The sequence below is a fragment of the Anguilla anguilla genome, chromosome 14 (assembly GCF_013347855.1).
Source record: "Anguilla anguilla isolate fAngAng1 chromosome 14, fAngAng1.pri, whole genome shotgun sequence".
NCBI classification, from domain to species: domain Eukaryota; kingdom Metazoa; phylum Chordata; class Actinopteri; order Anguilliformes; family Anguillidae; genus Anguilla; species Anguilla anguilla.
Genome location: NC_049214.1, coordinates 6,548,772 through 6,572,834, shown reverse-complemented (window position 1 = coordinate 6,572,834; position 24,063 = coordinate 6,548,772). Strand labels below are relative to the sequence as shown.

Genomic DNA, 24,063 nt, shown 5'->3' with positions numbered 1-24,063 from the left:
TATTAATGTTAAGTTTCAGTTTACTCAGATATAATTTACACTGCTATAGAAGGAGAAGCATGGGTTAAATTTGGGTCAGTATGTAGAGGATTAAACATTTGAAGCTCTAAAGTTAAGTAGACCTCTGGTGATCTAACTGTTTAATCCTAGTGAGAGCCTGACTGTGTGGTTGTACTGGTGAGGAGGTGGTTAATCAGGTGTATTCACTAACATTACACTGCATTAACGAATAGCATACCTGTGTTATTTTCACCAGGCCTCCCCTGAGCGATCGACTCGGACGCAGCAGAAGGAGTTTCAGTCCTACATCCTGGACAGCGTGATGGAGCACCTGCTGGCTGCCGACGTCCTTCTCGGTAAATCTTCAGCCTTTTTTTTTTTGAAGAATGAACTTGCTTCGATGTGGCTGTTACAGAAATGTTGTTCTTGAGCTGAACCGGGTCCGCTTTCTGAAGTCATTTTTTCCATTCACTTTGAGAGGATCTCTGTTGTGAATCCAGCTACTGTGGCTAACTTGAAATTTCCGTTGTTTGTCTTTCTCGTGTGTTAGGCGAGGATGCATCCCTGCCGATAACCAGTGGAGGGAGCTACCAGGTCCTGGTCAACAATGTTTTCTACTTCACCCAGCGTGTGGTGGACAAGCTGTGGCAGGGCATGTTCAATAAGGAGTCCAAGCTCGTGGTGGAGTTCATAGTGCAGCTCATTGGACAAGTAAGACCACAGTTTTGTCTATAAGAGGTGTACAATATACCTAGAAGGAATTATCTTGGATGCCCACTGGACCTAATTAGCGAGTTTGTATACCAAGCAATCCAGAGCTGTTTATCTTTAGGTATAAATAGTGACATTTTAACTTCAGAAATAATTTATGCTTAGGAAGTTAAGTATATAACATTGTGCTATGTCAGCTCCTCTGAAAGATTAAGTTATATTTTAGTATTGTATTTGCTCAGCAGGTACACAGCATGTGATTCCTGTGAGAGAGTACTTCTTTAGAACAGTTGCCTGGATGTATATGTAAATCTAATTATTCTGGCTCAGTCTCCCTCTGTATCCACCCCCCCCCCCCCCCAGACATACCAATGTGTTCAAGGCAGAATCTCTGTAGATTTTCAGGACTAGGCTTCATACGGTGTTAGATGCTATCTAGTCTGTAGGTAATCAGAGCACTAATTTAGTCAGGAAAATGGCGAGCATTGTTGGGCTGAATGGCCTGTTCTCGTCATTATGTTATGTTATGTTAATTCACTGAGAGTATATAAATGAACAGGAATTATTCTGAGAAGTTTGTATTCAGCACACTTTTGCTGGGTATGCTGCCATCTGTTGGCACACAAGGTGTTTTTGTAGCAAAAAGCGCTCTGCCCAGTGAATTTCAGTTTACATAAGCTTCAGATAGAAGTGCTAGTTATTTTTTCTGGCTGCCAATCGAGGCAGACTGTGGGGATGCACAGCAAACTTCATTTTTAGCATGCACTGCTAAACCAGTGACCAGGTTCTTTATTAAATCAAACCCCAGCCTTTAACTGTTAACTGTCACAGCCAGTTATTCAATTTGGCCAACACAACTGCGCTATTGTACATTAATTGTGCATTAAGTAAAAATAAATAAATAAAACTCACATGTAAGACAGGAATGTTTTAAAAATGTTTTTAGTGACTAGTATATTTATACAAGAGTAATTGGGTAGAGTGCAGTTAAACTCTCTTAACCACAAGAAAATTTATTATTTTAATATCAACCCACATAAAATATGAATTATGCAGAGGTCTTAATCTGACTGCAGATTGTCCCAGTAAGGCTTTTTTTGTGCTGTGTGCTCTCCCCCCTTTGCCCAGTCCAAGCGGAGGTCCCAAGGCCTGTCCCTGGACTCCATCTACCACAGTCTGAACAGGACCATCCTGTACCAGCTCTCCAGGCCGCACAAGACCGTCCCCCAGCAGGTGGCGCTCCTGGACTCGCTGCGCGTCCTCACCGTCAACCGCAACCTGATCCTAGGGCCCTGCAACCACGACCAGGACTTCATCGCCTGCCTGGCGCACTGCTTCATCATCCTGCACGCGGGGAGGTGAGGCCCAGCCCGGCTCGTCTGATAGCGGGAGAAATAGGGACTGTTGTCGTGCCCTGCAGTGTCTGTGAGATGCTGAGGCAGGAAGATGCTGAGGCAGTGGAGGAAATTAAATTTTGGAGGGAGATGATTGGCTTTTTCAGGCCTCACTAACCAGGTTGATGGAGAGCCTTGGCCGGTGGTTAATTACTATTGCGAGTTTTGCTTCTTTGTATGAATGAATGCATACTGTTCCTATGTGCTTGGCCTCTAAATAAGGTGTGAAATGCAATGATGAGACTCCTCTGTTGCTCGGTTACTTGCTGCATGCCATTAAAACATATGTGTTTACGGTGATTCAGGATTGAAACCGAAGCGGGCTGCTGCTGTCAGTCCTGCAGCTTTAACTGTTCGAGCCGTGCGCAGTGCGCAGTGTGTGAGGTCACTCTGTCTCTGCGCTCCCTGCAGCTGCGTGGACGGCTTCGGCCTGGAGGCGGAGGCGCGCATGACCACCTGGCACGTCATGATACCGTCCGACGCCGAGTCCGATGCCACACACAGCCAGGACGTCAGCGAGGGTGCGACGCGCCGCCGCAAGCCCCTCCCCCCCTCCCTCCTCTTCCTCTCAAATGCAAATGGCTTCATGTCACAGCTCTAAGGGCATGGATTAGGACAATCGCCAAAGCAGATGTGCTGAGTTTTACTGTACCACATTCTGTTTTGGAAGCTTGGAGAAACCCTGAAAGCAACCTTATTTTCTTACGTTAAAGGCATGTCTAAACCAGATGATGAATGTTCTATCCTGAAGCAGTGTTTTCAGCTGAAATATATCAACAAATATATCATGGTGGTGTACCAAAATGTGAATATACACATGCAGTACCGAACACTACTAGCTTACGTGACTTACACGCAGCTGTGGTAAATATATCACCGGCTGTCACTTTGCTGTCACTGTGCAGGTCGGCAGCTTCTGCTGAAGGCGGTCAACAGAGTGTGGACCGAGCTCATTCACAGCAAGAGGCCGGTTCTGGAGGACATATTCAAGGTCCCCCTGCCGGCCAGCGACCGCGGTCACGTGGACATGCTGTCCGCCCGCGCGCACATCGAGGAGCCCGCCGCCAAGAGCTGGCTGAACCACCTGGGTGAGCCGTCTCCGCGGAGAGCTGCAAGCCGCACGGAGCTCCCTGATGTCATAACTCGCCTTTCATAGATCACTCATTTATCGCCGGTTTGTTTGGAAACTTTAAGTAATAAGTGGCAGTTTTTCCTGTGAAGAGACAGTTTTATGCTCCTCAGAATGAGGAATAACACAGAGCAGTTTTGTATTTTTGAAGCTGGGCCCTAAATGACGTGGTTTTATCTGTCTGTGACATAAATCCAGGCTCACTGCTGCCTTTGGGTACCTGGGCAGCTCAGGCAGAAAATTCTGGATGCTTTGTAGAGATGAACGGCCATGAAATAACCTGTGCTGCCGTTGCCGCTTGTTTTTCAGAAATGACACTGGGGCGGTTACCATGATCAAGTCGTCCCGAAGGCTGTGTCTCTGTAGGTGAAATTTCGAAGCATATCCTGACCTGCTCCCCCTTTTTTTTTTACAGCGCATGAGAAGAAGTGCATCAGCCGAGGAGAGGCGGTCGCCCCGGTAACCCAGTCCAAGCTGTCCCGGGTCAGCAGCGGGTTCGGGCTGTCCAAGCTGACCGGGTCGAGGCGCAACAGGAAGGAGACGGGCCTCAACAAGAACAACCTCTCTGCGCAGGTGCTGCGTGCGTTCCTGTGTCTGCTTGGTGGCGCGCATGCATGTGTGTGTGCGAGTGTGTGTATATGTGTGTGTACGTATCTGTGTATGAAGTGCTTACTTACTATCATGCACAGGTCTGATGTGAGGAAGGCTCTTGCCTCCTTTCTCTGCAGGAAACCTTCCAGTGGATGTTCACACACATTGCAGTTGTGCGGGATCTGGTTGCCATGCAGTACAAAGAGTATCAAGAGGTAAGAATTATAGACAACACACAGCATTTATATAAGAATCTTCACCTTCTTTAAAATACATATTTCCCATAATTATGCTGATAATGTCATCAAAAATCTTTGACTTTGCCAGTTGTTATGAAAGAACAAATATAGTGGGAAGGTCTGGCAGACAAAAGACAGCTTCTAATGTGAAGACACAGACATCATTCAGGCCATTTGAATGGGAATGCCAAGCATATTTCAGTGCTGACACCAGTACAGAAATTCCAAAACATCGCTGAACAAGTAAAACGTGCTCCTTCTCAGAGGCACAATGCTGAGGTCATATAGAGACCCCCACCGTTTTGCTCTTCTGTTGATTGCGCTGACCCCTCCCCCTCCGCCCCGTCTCCCCCGGGCAGCGGCAGCAGAACGCACTGAAATACGTGACGGAGGAGTGGGCGGGGATCGAGTACGAGCTCCTGAGGGAGAGGGGCCTGTGGGGCCCCCCCATCGGGTCCCACCTGGACAAGTTCCTGCTGGAGATGACGGAGGGGCCCTGCCGCATGAGGAAGAAGATGGTGCGCAACGACATGTTCTACATCCACTACCCCTTCGTGCCCGACACAGAGCCGGACCCCAGCTCCCAGGTAGGATCCTCTTCCCCGAACCTTGCCCCTCTCCTCCTCTGCTTTAGAGGTCACATGGCTCTGTGCTAGGGTTGAAATCCTGAACCAAAGTGGTCTTCCTTCGCAGTGTGACCAGAACATTAAAAAATAAATAAATAAAGAACTAAAGGTTGGGCCTGGTATTATTACTATGGGCTGTTTGTACTTTGATACATGTTGCAGTCGTGAATGGAGATTCTGGAGATTCTGAATGCTTTTTCTTACATTCAGACGCAAGGGTCACATTCTGCTTCCACCTTCAGTGCCCATATTTTTTCCCCACTTGATTTTTACTGTAGGTGTATCTATAGATTGTGCGTGGAGATTATACAATGCAGTCGACATAAGGCTGTTTGGTGCATTTTTGTATATGTTCTCTTTTAGTGGGGATTATTTAAAGCCCAGTGTTTATTTTTGAAATCCTGAAATTTAAATAATCATCCATCCCAACTTATATTAATCTAATTCTGCATAATTCTTTTTAAGAGGTTTTTTGGTAACTGATTTTTTGAGATCAGCCTGTTTAAGAGAACCCAGGACACACGTGGCTGAACTTTAGCATTGAGTGGATTGCTGTCTTATGTCTCGGCCCAGCCTGCCGCCACTGAGAGCCCCACCCCAGCTCCCCCGCTCTCTGCCCCGCCCCACGTCCCAGCGGAGGTACTGGCACGGAATGCGAAGCAGCTGTGGAGACCTCGGGCTCTTTAATCATAACCGCATGGGGCCCCGGGGGGGGGGGGGGGGAGCTGCGTAGAAACAGCCCTGAACGCCTTGTGTGGATCTGCCTGTTAATTGTTTCTTGATTCTGGGGTTCATGCTGGCACATGACGCTTGATTGGATTAACACAGGCTTTGGACTTTTTGACCTGGTTTTACCCCTTAGCAAGACCCAGGGGCCACTGGAATATAGACCATCTTACTTATGCAGCTAACACTCCAGAGGTGATTGAAGTAGCAAGCACTGTAGCTATGTCTTAATATCCAACAGTAGTTTAGTTTAGTTTAGTTTATTTATTTAACGATTCACTTTAAAAGGACAATTACATGGTTGCAAACACCAATGTACATGCACAATTAAAAGAGCATCAAGGATAACACAAAGGGTTATGTTTTACATGGAACATTTTTTGTGCTGAACCACAAAAATGGAAAAAATGACTGGTATGTGATGGCAGTTTCATTTGCTAACGTTCACTGCAACACCCTGCTCAACTTCAAGGACTTACCTACCAAAGGGCGGACTCACCGATAATATATTTTCTACTGAAATTAATTATTTGTAAACCTCAAGCTGTAGATGGATAGTCTCCCCAAGATCCCCTTAAGCCTCTTACCCACAAATCCCTCCGTCTGGATGCTGCCGTCTATTTGCAGTGCTCACTTTAAACGAGGACAGCCACTCAAAAGAAGTACAAGCAAATTATTTGCCCACGCTGATGAAATCTGTTGAAAGGCACTGGTTCGTCTGTCAGCACTCTCATATGCGACCTACAATGCATTTCATCTAAGCCTGAGTGTTTGCATGTTAAAGGGTCATTAATTGCGCTGTTTGCTGTGCTCATAATGGCAGAGTCTAGTGCGTTTGGAAGTAGTGATTCAGACTGAGGCAGTGATGTCACTCTGTCTGGCAGTGTCTTCGATTGAACTGTAATGATTGTGGCATGACTTCACTGCCTGTCGAGTGGTTTGAACAGTTTTATTTTACTTGTTTGCCTTTGTGATGTAATTTCACCCCCAAATACACTACACGTACAAATGGAGAATTATAGGGAAAGTTAGTTATAAAGGGACTCCCCTTTGTTAGCCGTACGTTAGCATTTTGTTTGAGGTTTGGCGTTTTTGTACATGTCATAAGCTGACTCCTGTTCCCATCACACAGAAACCCATTCGCTACCGGAGGGCCATCAGCTATGACAGTAAGGAGTATTACATGCGTGTGCTGTCGGGAAATCCAGGCATGTACCAGCATTCCATCGAGCATAGTTCTGAGGGGGAGACAACTCAGCATGAGCCTGAACATGGGGAGGACACCATCGCCAGGGTCAAAGGTAAACTACCCACAATGCTGTTTGGTATGGTGTATTTTTTTGGTCGCTTGAATTTATCTGCTTTGAGACCTCATTACCTTGCTGTGGTTCAAAGGTCGTGGGTACAATTCTCAGTTGGGACACAACTGTTGTTCTCTGGAACAAGGGATTTAACCTGAACTGTTTGAGTAAATCCCTTGCTCCAAAGAGTTGTATAAATGGATATTTTGTTAGTCACTCTGGATAATAGTGTCTGCTACGTCTGCAACATAATGTATTAAATCTTCACATTTCAGTTTTTGAGTCACCAACTTCGTTATAGGGATGGATTTATTTTATACTTCAAGGGGATAGTCCAACTTTTTGGGAAATTTGCTTTTTGGCTTTCTTGCCCATAGTTAGACAGTAAAATTGATACCAATTGCATTTCTGTGCATCCAGTGGAGAAATATTAAACAATATTTATACTCACTGTGCTGCCACTATGGATGGCTGCAGGCAGAAGCAACATTAGCTTTGCTGAGCACAGGAATGAAATTGGTATCGATCTTAAGGTCTGGCTATGGGTAAGAAAGCCAAAAAGTGACTTTCCCAAAACGTTGGACTATCCCTTTAATATTTTTAACAAGGCTTCCCAACCTCAACGCCTGCTATGCACAAACTCAACCGTTTTACACAGACAGGCTGAACAGGATGAACGAGCGATGAACACACTGAGGTTTGGAAGGCCTGTCACCATAGGGAGGTCCCCTTCAAAAGAGAAAGATGGAGCGTTTGGCTGTGTTTAACAGATGTCACGTGGTGCCAGGTGTCGTGTTGTGAGAGCTCCTTGCAGGAGTCCTGACCTCTCTGCCCCTCGCCCCCCCCCCCCCCCAGGCCTGGTGAAGCCCCCGCTGAAGCGCTCTCGCTCCACGGCGGACGGAGCGGACGAGGACGGCCAGGATCAGCTGCAGGACCCGTCTCTGGAGTCCGGGGCCTTGGACGAGGAGGAGAAGACCGATAACACCACCTTGCTGAGGCTGCTGGAGGAGGGGGAGAAGGTGAGGCGCTGCAGCCTCTGGAGTTTGGGTTTCCACACATTATTAATCTGCATGCTCACAGCTTTAAGGATGACTGTGATCCACCAGAGGTCCAGTCCTGTTCCCAATGGGCTGCAGTGTATTGGAGCCCTCCGTCTAGCCACTTAAGACCATTATTCACTGTCATGCAGTATCTGGATTTTAACTGAACAACTTTCCATAGTTCTTTTTAAGATGGGGTGACTGTCTGAAATATTTCCCCTCAGGGTCAGGACTGAGCAGCCTTGTTGTGCTGCCCGTGACTTCATCGGGAAGCATGGCTTTGGGCTGTTTTCTGTAAGGCCAGGATAAGGGTCTGCGAGTTATAACATGGTGTTCTCTGCGTGCAGATCCAGCACATGTACCGCTGCGCTCGGGTTCAAGGCCTGGACACCAGCGAGGGCCTGCTGCTGTTCGGGAAAGAGCACTTCTACGTGATAGACGGCTTCACCATGACAATCACCCGGGAGATTCGGGACATAGAGACTCTGCCACCAAAGTAAGCCTGCTGGGTTCAGGATACGGCCTGCCGAGACAGGACTGTGGAATACGGAAACGTGGAATTTGGAGTTCTGTTGTGTTCAGTGGCACTGTTGCCCTTTAGCCCTTCACTTGTAGTCCTGTTAACTAACAGGAATATGCCAAATGGGAAGTACTCTCATTGAATTAAAAATGTGGAAGATATGCCACTGAAACAGCAAACTGCATGTACAGTATGTGAATGTCTCCAGTACATATGTACTGTAAATACTGACGTGTGCATCTCTGGTTTCCTTGTGAAATCACCAGTTTTCATCCTGTTGTTAAATATAATCTGCATTATGTTTTCTTTTCTGCAATTCTGATAGTGTTTTTTGCTTGAAGATGTATTTGCAACAAACCAGACACTTAAAATATTGCCCAGTCGGCTTTGTTCCAATTGGTTTTTTGCTATAAGCTTCTACCCAGAACCAATAGATGCTCACACTTAAAAAGTTATTTTACAAACCCCGTTATAACAATTGTATGCCACGTAATGGATTAATGGTCTGAATTCAATCAATATTTTTCTTTAATGTTTCATCACAAAGTTCTTTGTTTGCATTTGGGGAAAAGGTAACACTATTTTATTTGTTAGTCAAAGTTAAGGACAAATATTGATTGAATCCAGATCAATGTCTTTTTTTCTGTTTCTCATATCTGCAGTAATAGAAGTGCGATTATTAGTTCACCCCTCCAATTTTGAATGTATCAATTTTTACTTCATCTTTTTCTTCATTGATTTTTACCTGCAGTATGATCTGTATATTCTGTGAAGGCCCGGTGTGATGTGCCTGTGAGTGTCCCAAAAGCAAGCTGCAGCAAAAGCAGCTGATGCAGACGTAGTCCCCGTCCCCGTCCCCACACCCCTGTCCCTGCGCACGTGCGTGTGTGTATATATAGCTGTGCTGAGGTGTGTCTCTGCTTGTGGACTCCAGCATGCACGAGGCAATCATCCCCAGGGGGGCGCGGCAGGGCCAGAGCCAGCTGAAGAGAACGTACAGCATCTTCGCCTACGAGGACATCAAAGAGGTGCACAAGCGGCGTTACCTGCTCCAGGTAAGGAGACCGCGCGTAGTTACGCACACACCAGACCTGGGTCAAATACCTATTTTGTTTTGGATTCAAATGCTTTTCTGTGCTCTGTTGATCTTGCCTGGTGTAATTGAGCCTGCCAATATGACCAGAAGGCGGGGTTCGCACTTTTTGAGAGTGTTTCATTGGTTCCAATACACCAGACAAGATCAGTAAAGCGTAGAAAATTATTTGAATCCTAAACAAATACGCATTTGACCCAGGTCGGATACACAAATGCATAGGCTGATGTATGTCCACCGGCCAGCCGAATAAACAAACTGCGCTGCACACTTTTTGGGCGCTCCCCGTGTCAAAAAAAGTCATACCTTGGGCTGTAGGGAGGCACATCCAAGCTCTCCTCATCGGGGAACTGGCATACCCCTCTGTCAGGAATCACATCCCCCCACTGCCAATTCTGCAGGACAATACATCATTGGTTATTGAGTCACCCAGGAAAAAAGGGTTTAATGTGGAAAGGTATTTCCTGCATAGTCTGCCGTGTACGTAAGTTTTATAGCCTGCTGCAGTGACCACACAGCCCAGCAGGTGACTGCAGAAGTGGCAGCTGGCTACACGTTCATTTACCATTTCATGCCCAGAAGATAAAGGGATAAACAGGGTATAAAAGTAATAATTGTCCCTTTGTTATCTGATTCTTCCAGTGGAGTGTAATAATCATCCCCCACTTCTTGTTATTTTATTTTCCAGCCAATAGCCGTAGAGGTGTTTTCAGGTGATGGGCGAAATTACCTGCTAGCTTTCCAGAAAGGAGTTCGGAACAAAGTCTACCAGAGGTATGTACAGGCCCTTTGAAAACTGGGCAGCAACTTGGGGGTATTTGCTATATGGCTAAACCAGTCCACTTTTTTTCACTATTGCTGTATATTTGTAGTCCTAATAATTCTGGCTCCTCTACTTCTGTTTCTTTCAAGGTTCCTGGCAGTGGTGCCATCTCTAGCTGACAGTTCTGAGTCTGTGTCAGGCCAGCGGCCCAACACCAGCGTAGAACAGGGGTAGGTGCCCCAGTCCCAAAAGCAAGAACGTTAAGAAGGAACGTTATTATATGACATGTGAATATTATTACAGTAGAGAACATTGTCATGGTATCCTCTTGCAGGAATGTTAAGAAGGAGAAAGGAAATTGTTAGATCAATACTCTTTAAGCTGCATCTCCTTTTGTGTCGCACAGGTCTGGTTTATTGAGCACACTCGTGGGAGAGCGGTCTGTAACTCAGCGATGGGAGGTAAATATGAATTGCTTTTTCTCATAGAGGACTGCTTTTTCCACTTATATTGTTATTTTTTGATTTTGATATTGTTATTTTACTTTATGATTCTATTTTTTTGTATGATTTCCAGAGAGGGGAGATCAGTAACTTCCAGTACCTGATGCACCTCAACACGCTGGCAGGCAGGTCCTACAATGACCTGATGCAGTACCCCGTCTTCCCCTGGATTCTGGCCGACTACGACTCAGAGGTAACAGAGCAGGGCTCCAGAGCTGCTCGTCCTGCATTGGCATCAGTGCCATCATTTCCTGCTATTGGTGCAGAAATATTTCAGCAGCGTGTCTACACAGTGCATACGGTAGAGAGTCAGCCTGAATACATGGCCTCAGACGTTTTGAAAACAGGCTGCTGTTATTTTGGGTGCCTGGCACTACTGGACTATTACGATGACATCCCTAAAACACAATTTTCTTTATAAGCCACCAAAGTATTCAGCTGAACGGTTCGGAGAAATACTTATTGCTATCCTTGCCAAATCTTATTAATCTGTTCTGCTGTGAAATCACTTCCTCGTGGTCCGTAACGTTTTCTGTAATGGCCGCACAGTGAAGCTGTGTGATTGTTTACTTACAGTATGAGCCGGTGTAGTTATGGATAGGTCAGGTTCACTTTGGTGAGACGTGTTTGTTCCTTCACAGGAGCTGGATCTAAGCAATCCCAAAACGTTCCGTAACCTGGCCAAGCCCATGGGAGCCCAAACGGATGACAGGCTGACCCAGTACAAGAAGAGGTTTAAGGACTGGGAGGATCCCAATGGTATGTGTTCTCCGTAGTTTTGGACGCATGTTCAGATGTTACATTTTCAAACGCTTTTTTATTATTATGCCTGACCTGACTTGCCTTTGGATTATATTCAGTTACAAGCCCAGTTCCTTACCCACTGTGCTACACTCCGTCCTGATGCTACACAACAGCGGGGGGATATTCGTGTTGGCTCTGTGAATAATGATTGGAAACGATTCTACAGCCAGTTGCCTCAGAGACATTCGGGCCAATGAGAAATAAGGACGGAGTGTAGCACAGTGGGTAAGGAACTGGGCTTGTAACCGAAAGGTCGCAGGTTCGATTCCCGGGTAAGGACACTGCCGTTGTACCCTTGAGCAAGGTACTTAACCTGCATTGCTTCAGTATATATCCAGCTGTATAAGTGGATACAATGTAAAAAGTTGTGTAAGTCGCTCTGGATAAGAGCGTCTGCTAAATGCCTGTAATGTAATGTAATGTAATGAAATGAAATGATTATGTGTAGCGTGTTTGAGTTGTTCGGTATGTGTACCCTGTGGTACACGTGGATGGATCACACATTCTGCCCCCTCGTTTCAGGTGAAACCCCTGCCTATCACTACGGCACACACTACTCCTCTGCCATGATTGTGGCGTCCTACTTGATCCGAATGGAGCCCTTCACACAGATATTCCTCAGGCTACAGGTGAGAGCCAAGGCCCAGTATACCCATACAGGCCTAAAATGTAGCAGCGCGAGCTGCCTTCTAAAGAGAACGAGAGTCTAAAACGTCTACCAAAATGAATTACTTCACGCTTCACTCATTCAACAGCTTGGCACTATATGGCATCTGTTTGCACATTCGTTTAAGCTAATACTCTCCAAAACATCTATTGCATTAACATTAGATTAATGCACCGTCATCCTCTTCCCAAAAGTATTTGCGATGACCGTTGTACCAAAGAAGTTTTATGTGTAATGGTAAACAAAGTCATGAATCAGTTGTCTGTTTAGACTGGGCGATGTGTTGTTTAGAGAAATAAAACCGTCCGTCATTCTCTGTGGCCTGACTTGCGAAGGCGCTGATGTCAGAGTTAGCGATGCCTCATGTGTCCTTCCTGGGGACGCCCGCAGGGGGGTCATTTCGATCTGGCCGACAGGATGTTCCACAGCATCCGCGAGGCCTGGATGTCCGCCGCCAAGCACAACATGGCCGACGTCAAGGAGCTCATCCCTGAATTCTTCTACCTCCCGGAGTTCCTTCTGAACTCAAATAACTTTGACCTTGGTAAGAGCGCCTCCTCTGCCTTACTCTCTCCCTTTGTGCGTGTGTGTATGTGTGTGTGTGTGTGTGTGTGTGTGTGTGTGGTGCCTTCAGCTATGCGTTGTGAAAGGGAATGCAAACAGATCTTTGTTCTCTGTTAACAGGTAGCAAACAGAACGGCACCAAACTGGGGGATGTGATCCTACCCCCATGGGCCAAGGGGGACCCCAGGGAATTCATCCGGGTCCATCGAGAGGTAAGGGATGCCCGCTTCAAATCCAATCGGGTGGTAATTGACTACACACAATTAAACTGTATGAGGCCTTATTCTTTCATACAGTTATCTCCCAGTCGTCTTTTTGTCACGTGTTTCTTGTTGAGTTTTGAATATGAAATATTTTCTGTAAACGTTCTGAATTCCATGTCTGGGTGAACTGCTTTTGACATGATGTAAGCACTAATGAATCCACCCTTGCAGTCACACAGTGGTGCAGTGTAAGTTGTCTCTGTGTGTGTTCTGTGCGTTCCCCCCCCCCAGGCTCTGGAGTGTGATTATGTCAGCGCCCACCTGCATGAGTGGATAGACCTGATATTCGGCTTCAAGCAGCAGGGCCCTCCGGCCGTGGAGGCCGTCAACGTCTTCCACCACCTCTTCTACGAGGGCCAGGTGGACATCTACAACATCAACGACCCGCTCAAGGAGACCGCCACCATCGGCTTTATCAATAACTTCGGCCAGATTCCCAAACAGGTATCAAGTCAACAAGTCAATTTTGAACTGTACTGAAGCTGTGTGATTCTCTCTAGAGCTCAGTTAGCAATTCACAGCTCATGTTTTCAGATGGGGGGGATTTCCCCATCATTTCTTCCCCATATTTTCTCACTGGATTGGAATTTAATTAAGTGACAAAATGACTTTCTACTCAGGTTTTCAACCTGAAGCAGGTTTATCCTTTTTTTTAAATTTTCCCTGTTGACCCAGAAAAGTTAGAGCTTGTGATGCGATGTAGTGGTCTCTCTGGCCCAATGAGAATCAATCGCTTGTGTCTCAGCTCTTTAAGAAGCCCCACCCTCCAAAGCGAGTTCGCAGCCGGTCGAATGGGGAGCCGCCGGGCCTGCCTGCCTCCATCAACACCGCTGCAGATAAGATCTTCTTCCACCACTTGGACAACCTGCGGCCCTCGCTGGCCCCTGTCAAAGGTAGGACCTAACAGGATGCCAGGACATGTGTGCTAATTTCACCCTTGTCTCCTAGACTTATCATGGTATCAATCTGCATTCATGCGTAAGAATATCTCTCCTCCTAAGGTAGTCAATCACAGACCATTGTCGCTAATGCTAGCTCCTCCGCTTCCTTGTGTGCCGCAGAGCTGAAGGAGCCAGTGGGTCAGATCGTGTGCACGGATAAGGGCATTCTGGCCGTGGAGCAGAACAAGGTTCTGGTGCCGCCCGCCTGGAACAAAACCTTCGCCTGGGGCTACGCTGACCTCAGCTGCAGACTGGCCAACTACGAGTCTGATAAGGTCTGTTGCCCGTTTTATTATCGCATCCTTTCTGTCTGTATCTGTTGCCGAGCGTACATTCAATTTCAGATAACACAGACCAGTGACTTTTATTTGCCTGCTGCACTTCCAAAGGACTGGCTGACACATGATGTAAATATCCACAAACCGAGTCATTTTAACCAGTCAGGCTTGTTATGCGAGCCCTCCATTTTGTTTTATCTGAATCCGAATTCGTTGTTTGTCATGCATTCTTCAAATTCATTCTGTCTGGGCCATTTGCATTGATCAAATGAAACAATAAGCGAAAAAATAAAGATCTAATCTGGATTGTGTTGTGCATTTTTGCTCACACGAACAGCTAAGAGATTTTTTGAATGTCTTTACAGATATATAACTGAATATTGTATATATTATGTTGTCTTGTGTCGAGTTTGGTCATCGAGAGAGCAGTGGATTTGTGATGCTACTCTGTCTGTAATTTCATCACCCATTTGCAGTTTGTGTGCTGGCATTGTCCTGGCTGTCTGTCAGAGGAAGCTAGACAACGGTGATGTGAACTCTCTTGTTCAGGCGGTCATTGTGTACGAGTGCCTGTCGGAGTGGGGCCCGATCCTGTGTGCCATCTGTCCCAACCCCAAGCTGGTGGTGACCGGGGGCACCAGCACGGCCATCTGCGTGTGGGAGATGGGCACCTCCAAAGAAAGAGCCAAAACCCTCACTCTTAAACAGGTAGCTCACCTGGGCTGTCTGCATTCATCCCCGTGTGCTCAACCTGTGTCAGGAATTTTTTCGCATTTGATGCATTGATCAACAATCTTAAAATTCATATCGTTTTTATGAAAATGATGGTACATGGCAAGGCAATGTGATGGTATTGGACTTAATATATAGACACTTATTTGATGCCAAATGGTTTTATTTACTATTAAGGAAGCATGAAATAGGTTTCTGAGCATATATAAATAAATATTTACACATTTTTCGTTTTGTTCGTATTTTGTGTGCCTTTTAAATATGGCATACCTGAAGCTGGCCAAAAGGTGGATGCAAAGAGAATACGATGTAAGTGCACACCTGTAGTTTTCTCTGTGTGACATCACTTCCTGTGCCTGCAGGCCTTGCTGGGACACACAGATGCCATCACGTGCCTGACGGCCTCCTCTGCCTACCACATCATCATCAGCGGCTCGCGAGATCGCACCTGCATCATCTGGGACCTCAACAAGCTGGCCTTCGTCACCCAGCTGAGGGGTCACCGTGCCCCCGTCTCCGCCCTCTGCATCAATGAGCTCACGGTGGGTGTCCCTCAACACTTTGGGTTCTTTATGGTGGAGGGAGACTAACCTCATCAGAACTGCCAACAGTGTATTTAATTCGCCAGAGTTATGCACGGCAGCTTTTTGCCACAAAAACGTCCTCCCAGAAGGACACTGAATAGTACGGTGTTAGATGATTCTGAATAGTTACAGTGGACTGACTCAGTGTAGTGATTTTATGAAGATGGTGTGTGTAATATAGGTTATGTGTGTGTTTGTGTGTGTGTGTGTGTTTGTGTGTGCGTGTGTTTGTGTGTGCGCGTGTGTGCATATGTTTGTGTGTGTGCGTGCGTGTGTGTGTTTGTGTGTACGCATGTGTGTGTGTGTGTATGTGCGTGTGTGCGTGTGTGCGTGTGTGTGTGTGTGTGCGTGTGTGCGTGTGTGTGCGTGCCTCTGCAGGGAGACATCGTGTCCTGCGCAGGCACCTACATCCACGTGTGGAGCATCAACGGCGGCCCCATTGTCAGCGTGAACACCTTCACCGGGCGCAGCCAGCAGATCCTGTGCTGCTGCCTGTCCGAGATGAACGAGTGGGACACGCAGAACGTCATCGTCACCGGCCACTCCGACGGCGTCGTCCGGGTAACGCCCAGCCGCCTTCTAAGGCTTTCTGTTCTTGGGTCTTTGAAAGGATCTCACTCATTCCCCAGTGTAAATGTGTTCAGTCAGTTTTCTCTGTAGTGGGAAAGCGAAGTTAACTGCTGAAAACAGTAGGGCTTCATGCAGGGTTATTGTTATCCGGAGAGAAAATTTGCATGTGTATTCCCGCAATATTAAAGCCTCTGTGTGTAACAGTAAATAAAATTTGCATGATTAAAGGCTCAACTCTGTTTCCTTGGTGGCTGTGATTCACACTTGGCTTTTTTTTAAAAAGATTTATTGAATTTCAGCAGAATTGAAAGAAGAAACAAACATGTACTTTTTGAAAGTGTTCATTTTGAAGTGTCATTTTGAAGGTGCTTTTGTAAGGACTGAGTATGTCATTCTCACTGTTGTTGTTGTGCAGTGAAGCACACCAGAGTGTTGTACTAGTGACACTGGCTTCCTGTTTTGGTTAATGATGATGACGCGTGGGTGCTGAGTCATTGGGGTCAGGCATGTCCTGGGGTTGGAGTTCTGTTATGATGCTGGGGCTTTGTGTTCTCAGTTCTGGCGGATGGAGTTCCTGCAGGTCCCAGAGACCCCCGCTCCGGAACCCGTGGAACCCCCCGATGTTCCGGACTGCTGCGGAGAAGAAAAGATAGGTATGTCAGGATGTCTTCTTGCTGCCTGTGCCATTAGTTACTTCTCTATTCTTGATTTTGACACACTCTGGTAGTTTGCTGAGAACAGATTTTAAAGTCTAAATGTTTTTTTTGTGTGTGTTCATGTGTACTTGTGCGTGTCTGTGTGTGTCCGCGTGTGCATTTGTATGTGTGTATGTACGTGCCTTTGTGTGTCTGCTCGTGCTTGTGTGTGTGTGTGCGTGTGCACATGTGTGTGCACGTGTGTGTGCGCGTGCGTGTGTGGCTGTGTGTGTGCATGTCCAGAGGGCCGTGAAGCTCACGATGAGGACAGCAGCGACTCTGACGGGGACGATCAGAGCATCAGTCAGGAGCCCAAAGCGAGGGCGGTGCCCAGCCAGCCCAGCAGTGCCATGCCCCGGCCCAAGGGCGCCATGGCCCGGCCCAAGGCCTCCTGGTCTGCCGACAGCAGCTCCGAAGACTCGCGCCGCTGGTCCGACACCTTGAGCCTGGACGAGAAGGACGGCTTCGTGTTCGTCAACTACTCTGAGGGCCAGACGCGCCCAGCCCTGAACCCTCACCCGCACCCGCACCCGCACCCTGCCCCACACAGTGTGGTCCCCCAACCCCTACAGCCCGCCAACATGGAGACCCGCACCTACAACCAACTTAGACCTGGTATGTCCAGCTCAGCACGCAAGCTAATGGACTTAATACAGCTGGTACCTTTTTTGTTCGGTTTCAATCAGCACATTTGGATTCAGTATTGCTACTGAGCTTATGTTGAATATTGGGTCTTTATAACAAAACATAATATAATAAGCTGGATCTGTTTCTAAGAGATTTTAAATAAAAGTTAAGTTACAGATAAGCAAAAAATAACCTTAACCAGTCAATCTTGATTTTATAGCACCACTTACAGATTGTCACACAGTGCTTCAGAGTGGACATCTCCCAGAGAGAATTATAAAAAAATTTAAAAAAACAAAAACAAAACCGCAAGAAAAAATGTCAGTTGGGTATATTTTAGAAAAAAGCTGGAAAATTATTCCATAGCCCCTTAAAAGGCAATTAAGCTGAACTCTGATGGTATGTATAAAAACATATTGTACTCTTCTAATATTGAAATTAATCCCTGTCTTATGTTCTTCCAATGTGACTGAATGTTACCTCATGTGACAGCAAACCTGTTCATCTTCGATGATTATTTTCAAAAACATTAAATAGAGAATATTTGGTAATGGTGACACCCAGTCTCCTGTTGGTGGCTAACACCGATCCTCTCTGGGTCTCATGGACAGGCTACAGATGGGAGCGTCAGCTAGTCTTCCGTAGCAAACTCACCATGCACACGGCGTTCGACCGCAAGGACAACGCCCACCCGGCAGAAATCAGCGCGCTCGCCATCTCTAAGTAAGTCAGCCGCGGCAGCAGCGCCTCTGAGCAGATCTTTTATCCGACTTTTTGCTCAAACAGCAGAGTTTTGCTAACAGGATAGCATATGGTTTTACTTAAGTCCCAGAAACACCTTATGTGCTCATTGGCAGTATTTAAGTATTTTTTATTTCAGCTTTATAGTCTTTGAAATCTGTATGTTATAAATATAGATGGAACATTTATCAACCAATCACGGTGCAGGCATACTATGATTACTGCAACTGTAACGTATTGAAACAATACGCTGCATGTGATTATTGACGAGAAGGCTGACTTACTGATCGCGTGCGGTCCAGGGACCACAGCAGGATCCTGGTGGGCGATGGAAGGGGCCGGGTCTTCAGCTGGTCGGTGAGCGAGCAGCCGGGCCGATCGGCCGCTGATCACTGGGTGAAGGACGAGCTGGTGGACAGCTGCTCCGGCTGCGCCGTGCGCTTCTCGCTGACCGAGCGGCGGCACCACTGCAGGAACTGCGGCCAGCTCTTCTGCCAGAAGTACGACCAGAGCACCCAAACACACCACCTCACTCACACCGGTTTGGCACCGCACCTACAAAACATGCACTTTTATTTATTATTTATTATTCATGCTATTTATACTTGTTTAGATTAACCTACAGGGTCCAAGTTAAACTACACGGCCGTTCCCTGCACTTGGTACTGCACTTCCCTCTATGGTTTTCAGCACACCTGGTTGTGGTTATACACTTCGTTGTACGTCGCTCTGGATAAGAGCGTCTGCCAAATGCATGTAATGTAATGTAATAGTTTTCGGCCTATATTTGTTCCCAATTTGGAATGCCCGTATGTATGCACGGACACTGCTCCCTTCCCACAATGCCCTCTGTTGTCGCACGGAGCTCCAGAGTTAACGACGGACCCGCACTCTCTTTCTCCAGGTGCAGCCGCTTCCAGTCGGAGATCATGCGGCTGAAGATCTCCTCCCCCGTCAGGGTTTGTCAGAACTGTTACTACAACCTGCAGCACGAGCGCGGCTCAGAGGAAGGCCCCAGAAACTAGCCCTTCCCCAACGGTCGCTCTCACACCTCCTGTATTTCTCTGTACCATGTGTAAAAGCACTGCTTTAGAAGAAGGGATCACTGCAGAAAGCCTGTTCAATGTTTTGTGTGTTGCAGATAAGCATGATGGGGACTGGGCAGTGGGGGAAAAAGGATTCTTAATAATCCAGTAGCTTTTGATCTGTTTTTTTTTTCTTTTCTTTTTTTCCCTTTTTTTTCCTCCCCTTGTTTTTGCAGTCTTTCTGTTAACGTCCACTAAACTTCAAACCACAGGCTTTTTAGATCAAGAACTTTTTTTTTAGATTTACGGTATGTAAAGGCCTCCTTTAGAAGTATGATGAAATTGTTTATATTGTAAATAAATACAATGGCCTTTTTAACTCCAACAGAAAACAAAACTATTGAAAATGATTCTGCCTGTTAATAGGAATCGTGAGGATTCACTCTTGGCTTTAAAGAGAAAGTGTTCAGTCAATGTCAAATGGAGAGGGGGGACGATGAATGTTAAATAAAATGAATAGCTTGTCTAAAAAGGATTAAATGCAATTACTATTTTAAAAGGTTTTTTGTTTACAATATGTATTTTGTTAATGTGTTGCCCACAGTATCAATATGTTGTGGCCTACAAACAAAGACTTGATTACAGTCGAAAAGTCTTCATAGTTTTAAGGAACAAGTTGAATATTCATTTTACTTTCAGTTTAATGATTACTGTAAAAACTACTTGCCTTTAAGGTGTGATTGCTTTCTAATTATGATGATACTATTCAATTTTGCTTACAGTTTAGATGCACATGACTTAGTTTGCCTTCATTTAAGGTTACGGAAGGAAATCAAACTTCGTTAAAGGGTTCTGTGCAAAACACAAAGGCAAATGGGATCGTGATGGCAATAGTGCCTAAGAGCAGATTCATTCATTCAGATTCAGCATTCAAATTCATCCAATCGTGTTTCACCATTCAATGGTAGAAGAACCACTGATGTAGTGTTTCAGGGAAGAAATACTACAGCACTTTCCAAGTCAGCTCAAATTACCATTATAGAAGCATCACATGATCAAAAATAAATTTAGAATCCTAGCACATATCAATTGTTTTGCATGCTCAACCATGCTCAACCTGTTGTCTCTGATATGGTAATAGATATGCAAATAGGGATTTACATCTTTATGACCACAAGCTGCTCCACTGAACATATCATTAAACTCTTTTGTCTTTCATCATATCATGTTTCATGCACAATGAATGCAGTTTTGTCATCAGTGTTAATGTAATTCCAGAGTGCTCATTTATAAAGTAAATGTGCGCGCGTGTGTGTGAGAGTGAGAGAGAGAGAAAGAGAGAGAGTGAGAGTGAAAGAATGTGTCAGACCGACATTTGGTTACCAAAACCACTGGGCATTGTGTAACGTCACTGTATACCACTGTTGACACAGTCAAACAAGGGATTGTTCGCCTGTTTTGCTTATATGATTAACAACTACCGTGCATGTGCAAAATATTATCGTTCTGTCTGTTTACATTGGGTTTTAAGGATGTATATGTAACAAAGTAACAATTAGGTCGTTGCAATTAATGTCCAAAGAACAGTGCTTTCTCCTGTATTTTTCTGGGGGAAATGTAAGTATACTTTTAGACACTTTTTAATGTACGTACTTGTTATGATTTGCCCCTAAGAGGTGCATCTTCACATAATTTCGTAATGTCCAGTGCTGTGGGAATGCATGGAATGCATAAGTGGATTATCATAACCTTATGTGTCTATTGATTTTATATTTCATATGACAAATTAGACATTTCCCGTAGGTTTTGATTTCTTCCTCACCTAAATTGAAATAGTGCCACATAAATTTAGGTTTCATCATGTGAACGAAATCTGAAATTGGAGTCAAAGTGAGATGTGCAATTGTTCATCATAAACCTTTTTTTCCTCCCTTTCTCCTTAACTGTCATCTGTCTTTGGTACTGTGGGCAACAAGTACATTTAAATGCTGCTTTAACACGTAAAACTTTTTCGGCTTATGTTTTACAGTCAGACGTGAAATATTTTCCTACACATTTTGTCCCACGTGAAATGCAGTAGTCCTTTTCCTATGTACAGACTTAGGCATTACTACCTTCCCTCCTCATAGTGTATACTCATCATTATTGTTATTCATGTACTGTATATATATCTTGCCTACAATCATAACATCAAATTGATTGGACATGCTGTTGATTGGCAGCTTCCAAAATGAGATGGCAACATTGATCTGAGGTTTGTTTTGTTTTTGGGTTTTTTTTTGTTTTTTTTTTGCACCTTCTGATGTATAGACTCTAAGGAACCACAAATTAATCAAATGCATTTTCATTTCAAGTGCCATCATCAACATTGCATTTCTTTACAGAAAATGAACTGTATAAAGTATTTATGCAATTACTTTGGTTTTTAACATTTTTATTATTATAATTTCAGCAGGTTTTGTTACTTTTGTTACATATCAATTAACAATGGCTGACTTTCTGTGTCAGTGCAATGTACATTTTATTTTGTTGGTTTCATTCCGTACGGCATTAACTAATTACTTTAGCCCTAAAAAGAAGAAAGAAAAAAAAAACACTATGTACAGCAACGACCAGAGTACATTAAATGGAAAGGGTGGAATTTTGTACAATATAAGAAAAATGGACTGAGGAAATTTTTTGATTATTTTTGGTGGTCTTGTGCTAGACTGCATTACAACAGTATCTAATGTGCAATCTGTGATAGCTGAATGTTCATTCATTGTATATTTGTCTTCAAAACAACTACAGAATCAGAAAGTAGAATAACCCAACAAAAATGTGTAACTTTAATGCAATAGATCTGGTATTTAACTTTTTTTTTAAATTTCAATTAAAAAGTCCTGCTATTTACCACCAAGAACATCCTGGTCTGCTTCTTTCATTTATTAATGAGTTTTCAACATATCCAGGGTTTTTCCTAGTATATCGACATTGCATAGCTCAGAGTATCTTAGTCTTACACCACATGACCCAGAGAAATATACTGTATAATAAATATTTTTTTATGTCACACTGGCTTAATATTGGCTAATAGTATCATGTAATAATGCATGCAATAATAAATTACAACCATTGCTATTGAAATCATTTTATGGAGAACTCTTCTTGTACTCAAGGAAAATGACAACCTGCTTAGCTTGAAAAAAGACTAATAAATTAACTTGTAAGGAAATGTAGATTTTTCAAATGAATTAATGGTTGATACGATGCATTTTTGTGCTTTTAATGTGGATGATGGTGATCTGATGAATGCACTGTACTACATTACCTGGGGTTCCCATGGAAGCAATGTCTTAGCAACAGCAAACATCAAATGCACAAGGGAAAACTAGTACCAGGGTCAACAAGCGGAACAACTGCATTAATATTAAGACATCTGAAATTATTTTTACTAGTCGTAAAAAGTAGTCGCTATGCAGTCATCCTTATCCAAAATGTCTTATAATGTATAGTATTTGCAGGGAGCTTCCTTTGTGAACAAATTTCTCAAATATTCAGATAGCATGGGAAAATCTACATTGTCCTGAAAAGTAGGGCAGCAGTGTACATGGATGATTATTGAATGGTCCTTATAACCATTAAGTTCAGTTCCAGGGCAGGATACAGTTATACCTCTGATCAAGGCACTTCAGTTGCTGCCGTTACATAAATAAATCGTATGTAAAAAAAAAAAATAATAATAATAATAATAACCCCTTGTTTGGTCACCAGGGATACCATCATTTGTGAAGCAAATATAGATGAATAATAAATATTGGGCTCTGAAGTAGGTTTGTGTGGGTCAGGGACCTCATTTTAGTCAGTGACTCTGTAAAACCAAGAAGCATGGAATATGGTGCAGAAGCATTTGTTCAATAGGCAATGCACAATGAGGTTCAGGTTACTTGTTGATTATACAGAGAATTATGTTCCAACTGGAGTGGTCTCCCTAATAGCACAGAATGGATCACATATTGCTGCAGCTGAAGAACCCATTGAGTAGATATAAATTCCCTAAATAAACATGAATCACAAAATGTGTAACAACGTAACAGTGAGGGTAGGCGTTATTAAAATGTGAATATATTATTGTTATATTTGTTGTCAAGTTGCCCGTTTATTATATATTATGCAACATGGAAACCCATTTTAAAAATCAAAGCTTTTCACAAGACAACATTTAATTATACAGAACAATTTGTTCACATTATCATCCTCAGTATCACTACTGTCATTAAAATGAATTCAGTGAACGTTGGAAACACTATCTATGAAGGGTGTGGTGTGCTTTGTCACCATCCAGTCATAACTGGTACTGTAGTTTCACAACATAACCAGTCAGTGAGACGATTATTGAGATGGATGGTGACATCAGGCACTCAATGACAAATGTTGATCATTTATCATTTATTGTTTATTCTTTAATATTTTGCATTTGTTGTTATTGTGTTTTTTTAAAATTTATTTAATAATTGCACAATTCTTTTAACTGAGTGCGCTGGATATCACAGATAAACGTAATTGCCAAAGGATCACGACAGAAGCTAGCCTGGGAACTCTGGTGCTAATTATTGTGCCAGGAACAACAGAAAGGGTGTTTTATGGACTCACGGTGGAACCCACTCGGCTCATGGTAAATTAGTCACTTCCCACCCCCCCACCCCCACCCCCCCCATTTCCGCAATTGGATGTTGTTTTGGCAACTTTACAAAATAATGAATCATAAACAGAATGCACTAAATATGACCTTCAGATTTCCCTGAGATCAAACAGAAACTAAACTGGTTTATTTTATTGTCATTTTAAGAAATGATGTGGCATTTCAGAAATGAACACAGCGATCTACATTTTATGAACACATTCTACATTCTATCATGGAAATCAACTGTGTAAACTGTAGTTTAGCATTTGTCTT

General features: G+C 44.3%; 1 protein-coding gene across 4 annotated transcripts in view; it reads left to right on the top strand.

Moving 5' to 3' along the window:
- LOC118212838 (WD repeat and FYVE domain-containing protein 3) overlaps positions 1-22,029 on the top strand; it is a 73,290-nt gene extending 51,261 nt beyond the window's left edge. For 2 of the 4 annotated variants that reach the window (XM_035391231.1, XM_035391228.1), the window contains exons 35-65: positions 257-356; positions 551-711; positions 1,840-2,069; positions 2,517-2,626; positions 3,011-3,193; positions 3,650-3,807; positions 3,963-4,040; positions 4,424-4,651; positions 6,549-6,717; positions 7,573-7,736; positions 8,105-8,253; positions 9,212-9,332; positions 10,059-10,144; positions 10,283-10,363; positions 10,540-10,594; positions 10,710-10,829; positions 11,278-11,395; positions 11,963-12,069; positions 12,498-12,651; positions 12,792-12,883; positions 13,166-13,378; positions 13,680-13,827; positions 13,996-14,150; positions 14,703-14,861; positions 15,248-15,427; positions 15,848-16,030; positions 16,596-16,692; positions 16,978-17,349; positions 17,973-18,084; positions 18,405-18,602; positions 19,007-22,029. In XM_035391231.1, the coding sequence (XP_035247122.1) occupies positions 257-356; positions 551-711; positions 1,840-2,069; positions 2,517-2,626; positions 3,011-3,193; positions 3,650-3,807; positions 3,963-4,040; positions 4,424-4,651; positions 6,549-6,717; positions 7,573-7,736; positions 8,105-8,253; positions 9,212-9,332; positions 10,059-10,144; positions 10,283-10,363; positions 10,540-10,594; positions 10,710-10,829; positions 11,278-11,395; positions 11,963-12,069; positions 12,498-12,651; positions 12,792-12,883; positions 13,166-13,378; positions 13,680-13,827; positions 13,996-14,150; positions 14,703-14,861; positions 15,248-15,427; positions 15,848-16,030; positions 16,596-16,692; positions 16,978-17,349; positions 17,973-18,084; positions 18,405-18,602; positions 19,007-19,127 (4,602 nt within the window). In that variant the 3' untranslated portion in view covers positions 19,128-22,029. The remainder of the gene's footprint in view (positions 1-256; positions 357-550; positions 712-1,839; positions 2,070-2,516; positions 2,627-3,010; positions 3,194-3,649; positions 3,808-3,962; positions 4,041-4,423; positions 4,652-6,548; positions 6,718-7,572; positions 7,737-8,104; positions 8,254-9,211; positions 9,333-10,058; positions 10,145-10,282; positions 10,364-10,539; positions 10,595-10,709; positions 10,830-11,277; positions 11,396-11,962; positions 12,070-12,497; positions 12,652-12,791; positions 12,884-13,165; positions 13,379-13,679; positions 13,828-13,995; positions 14,151-14,702; positions 14,862-15,247; positions 15,428-15,847; positions 16,031-16,595; positions 16,693-16,977; positions 17,350-17,972; positions 18,085-18,404; positions 18,603-19,006) is intronic. The other 2 variants (XM_035391229.1, XM_035391230.1) reach the window with 1 other exon arrangement.
- Positions 22,030-24,063: the final 2,034 nt, after the last annotated feature.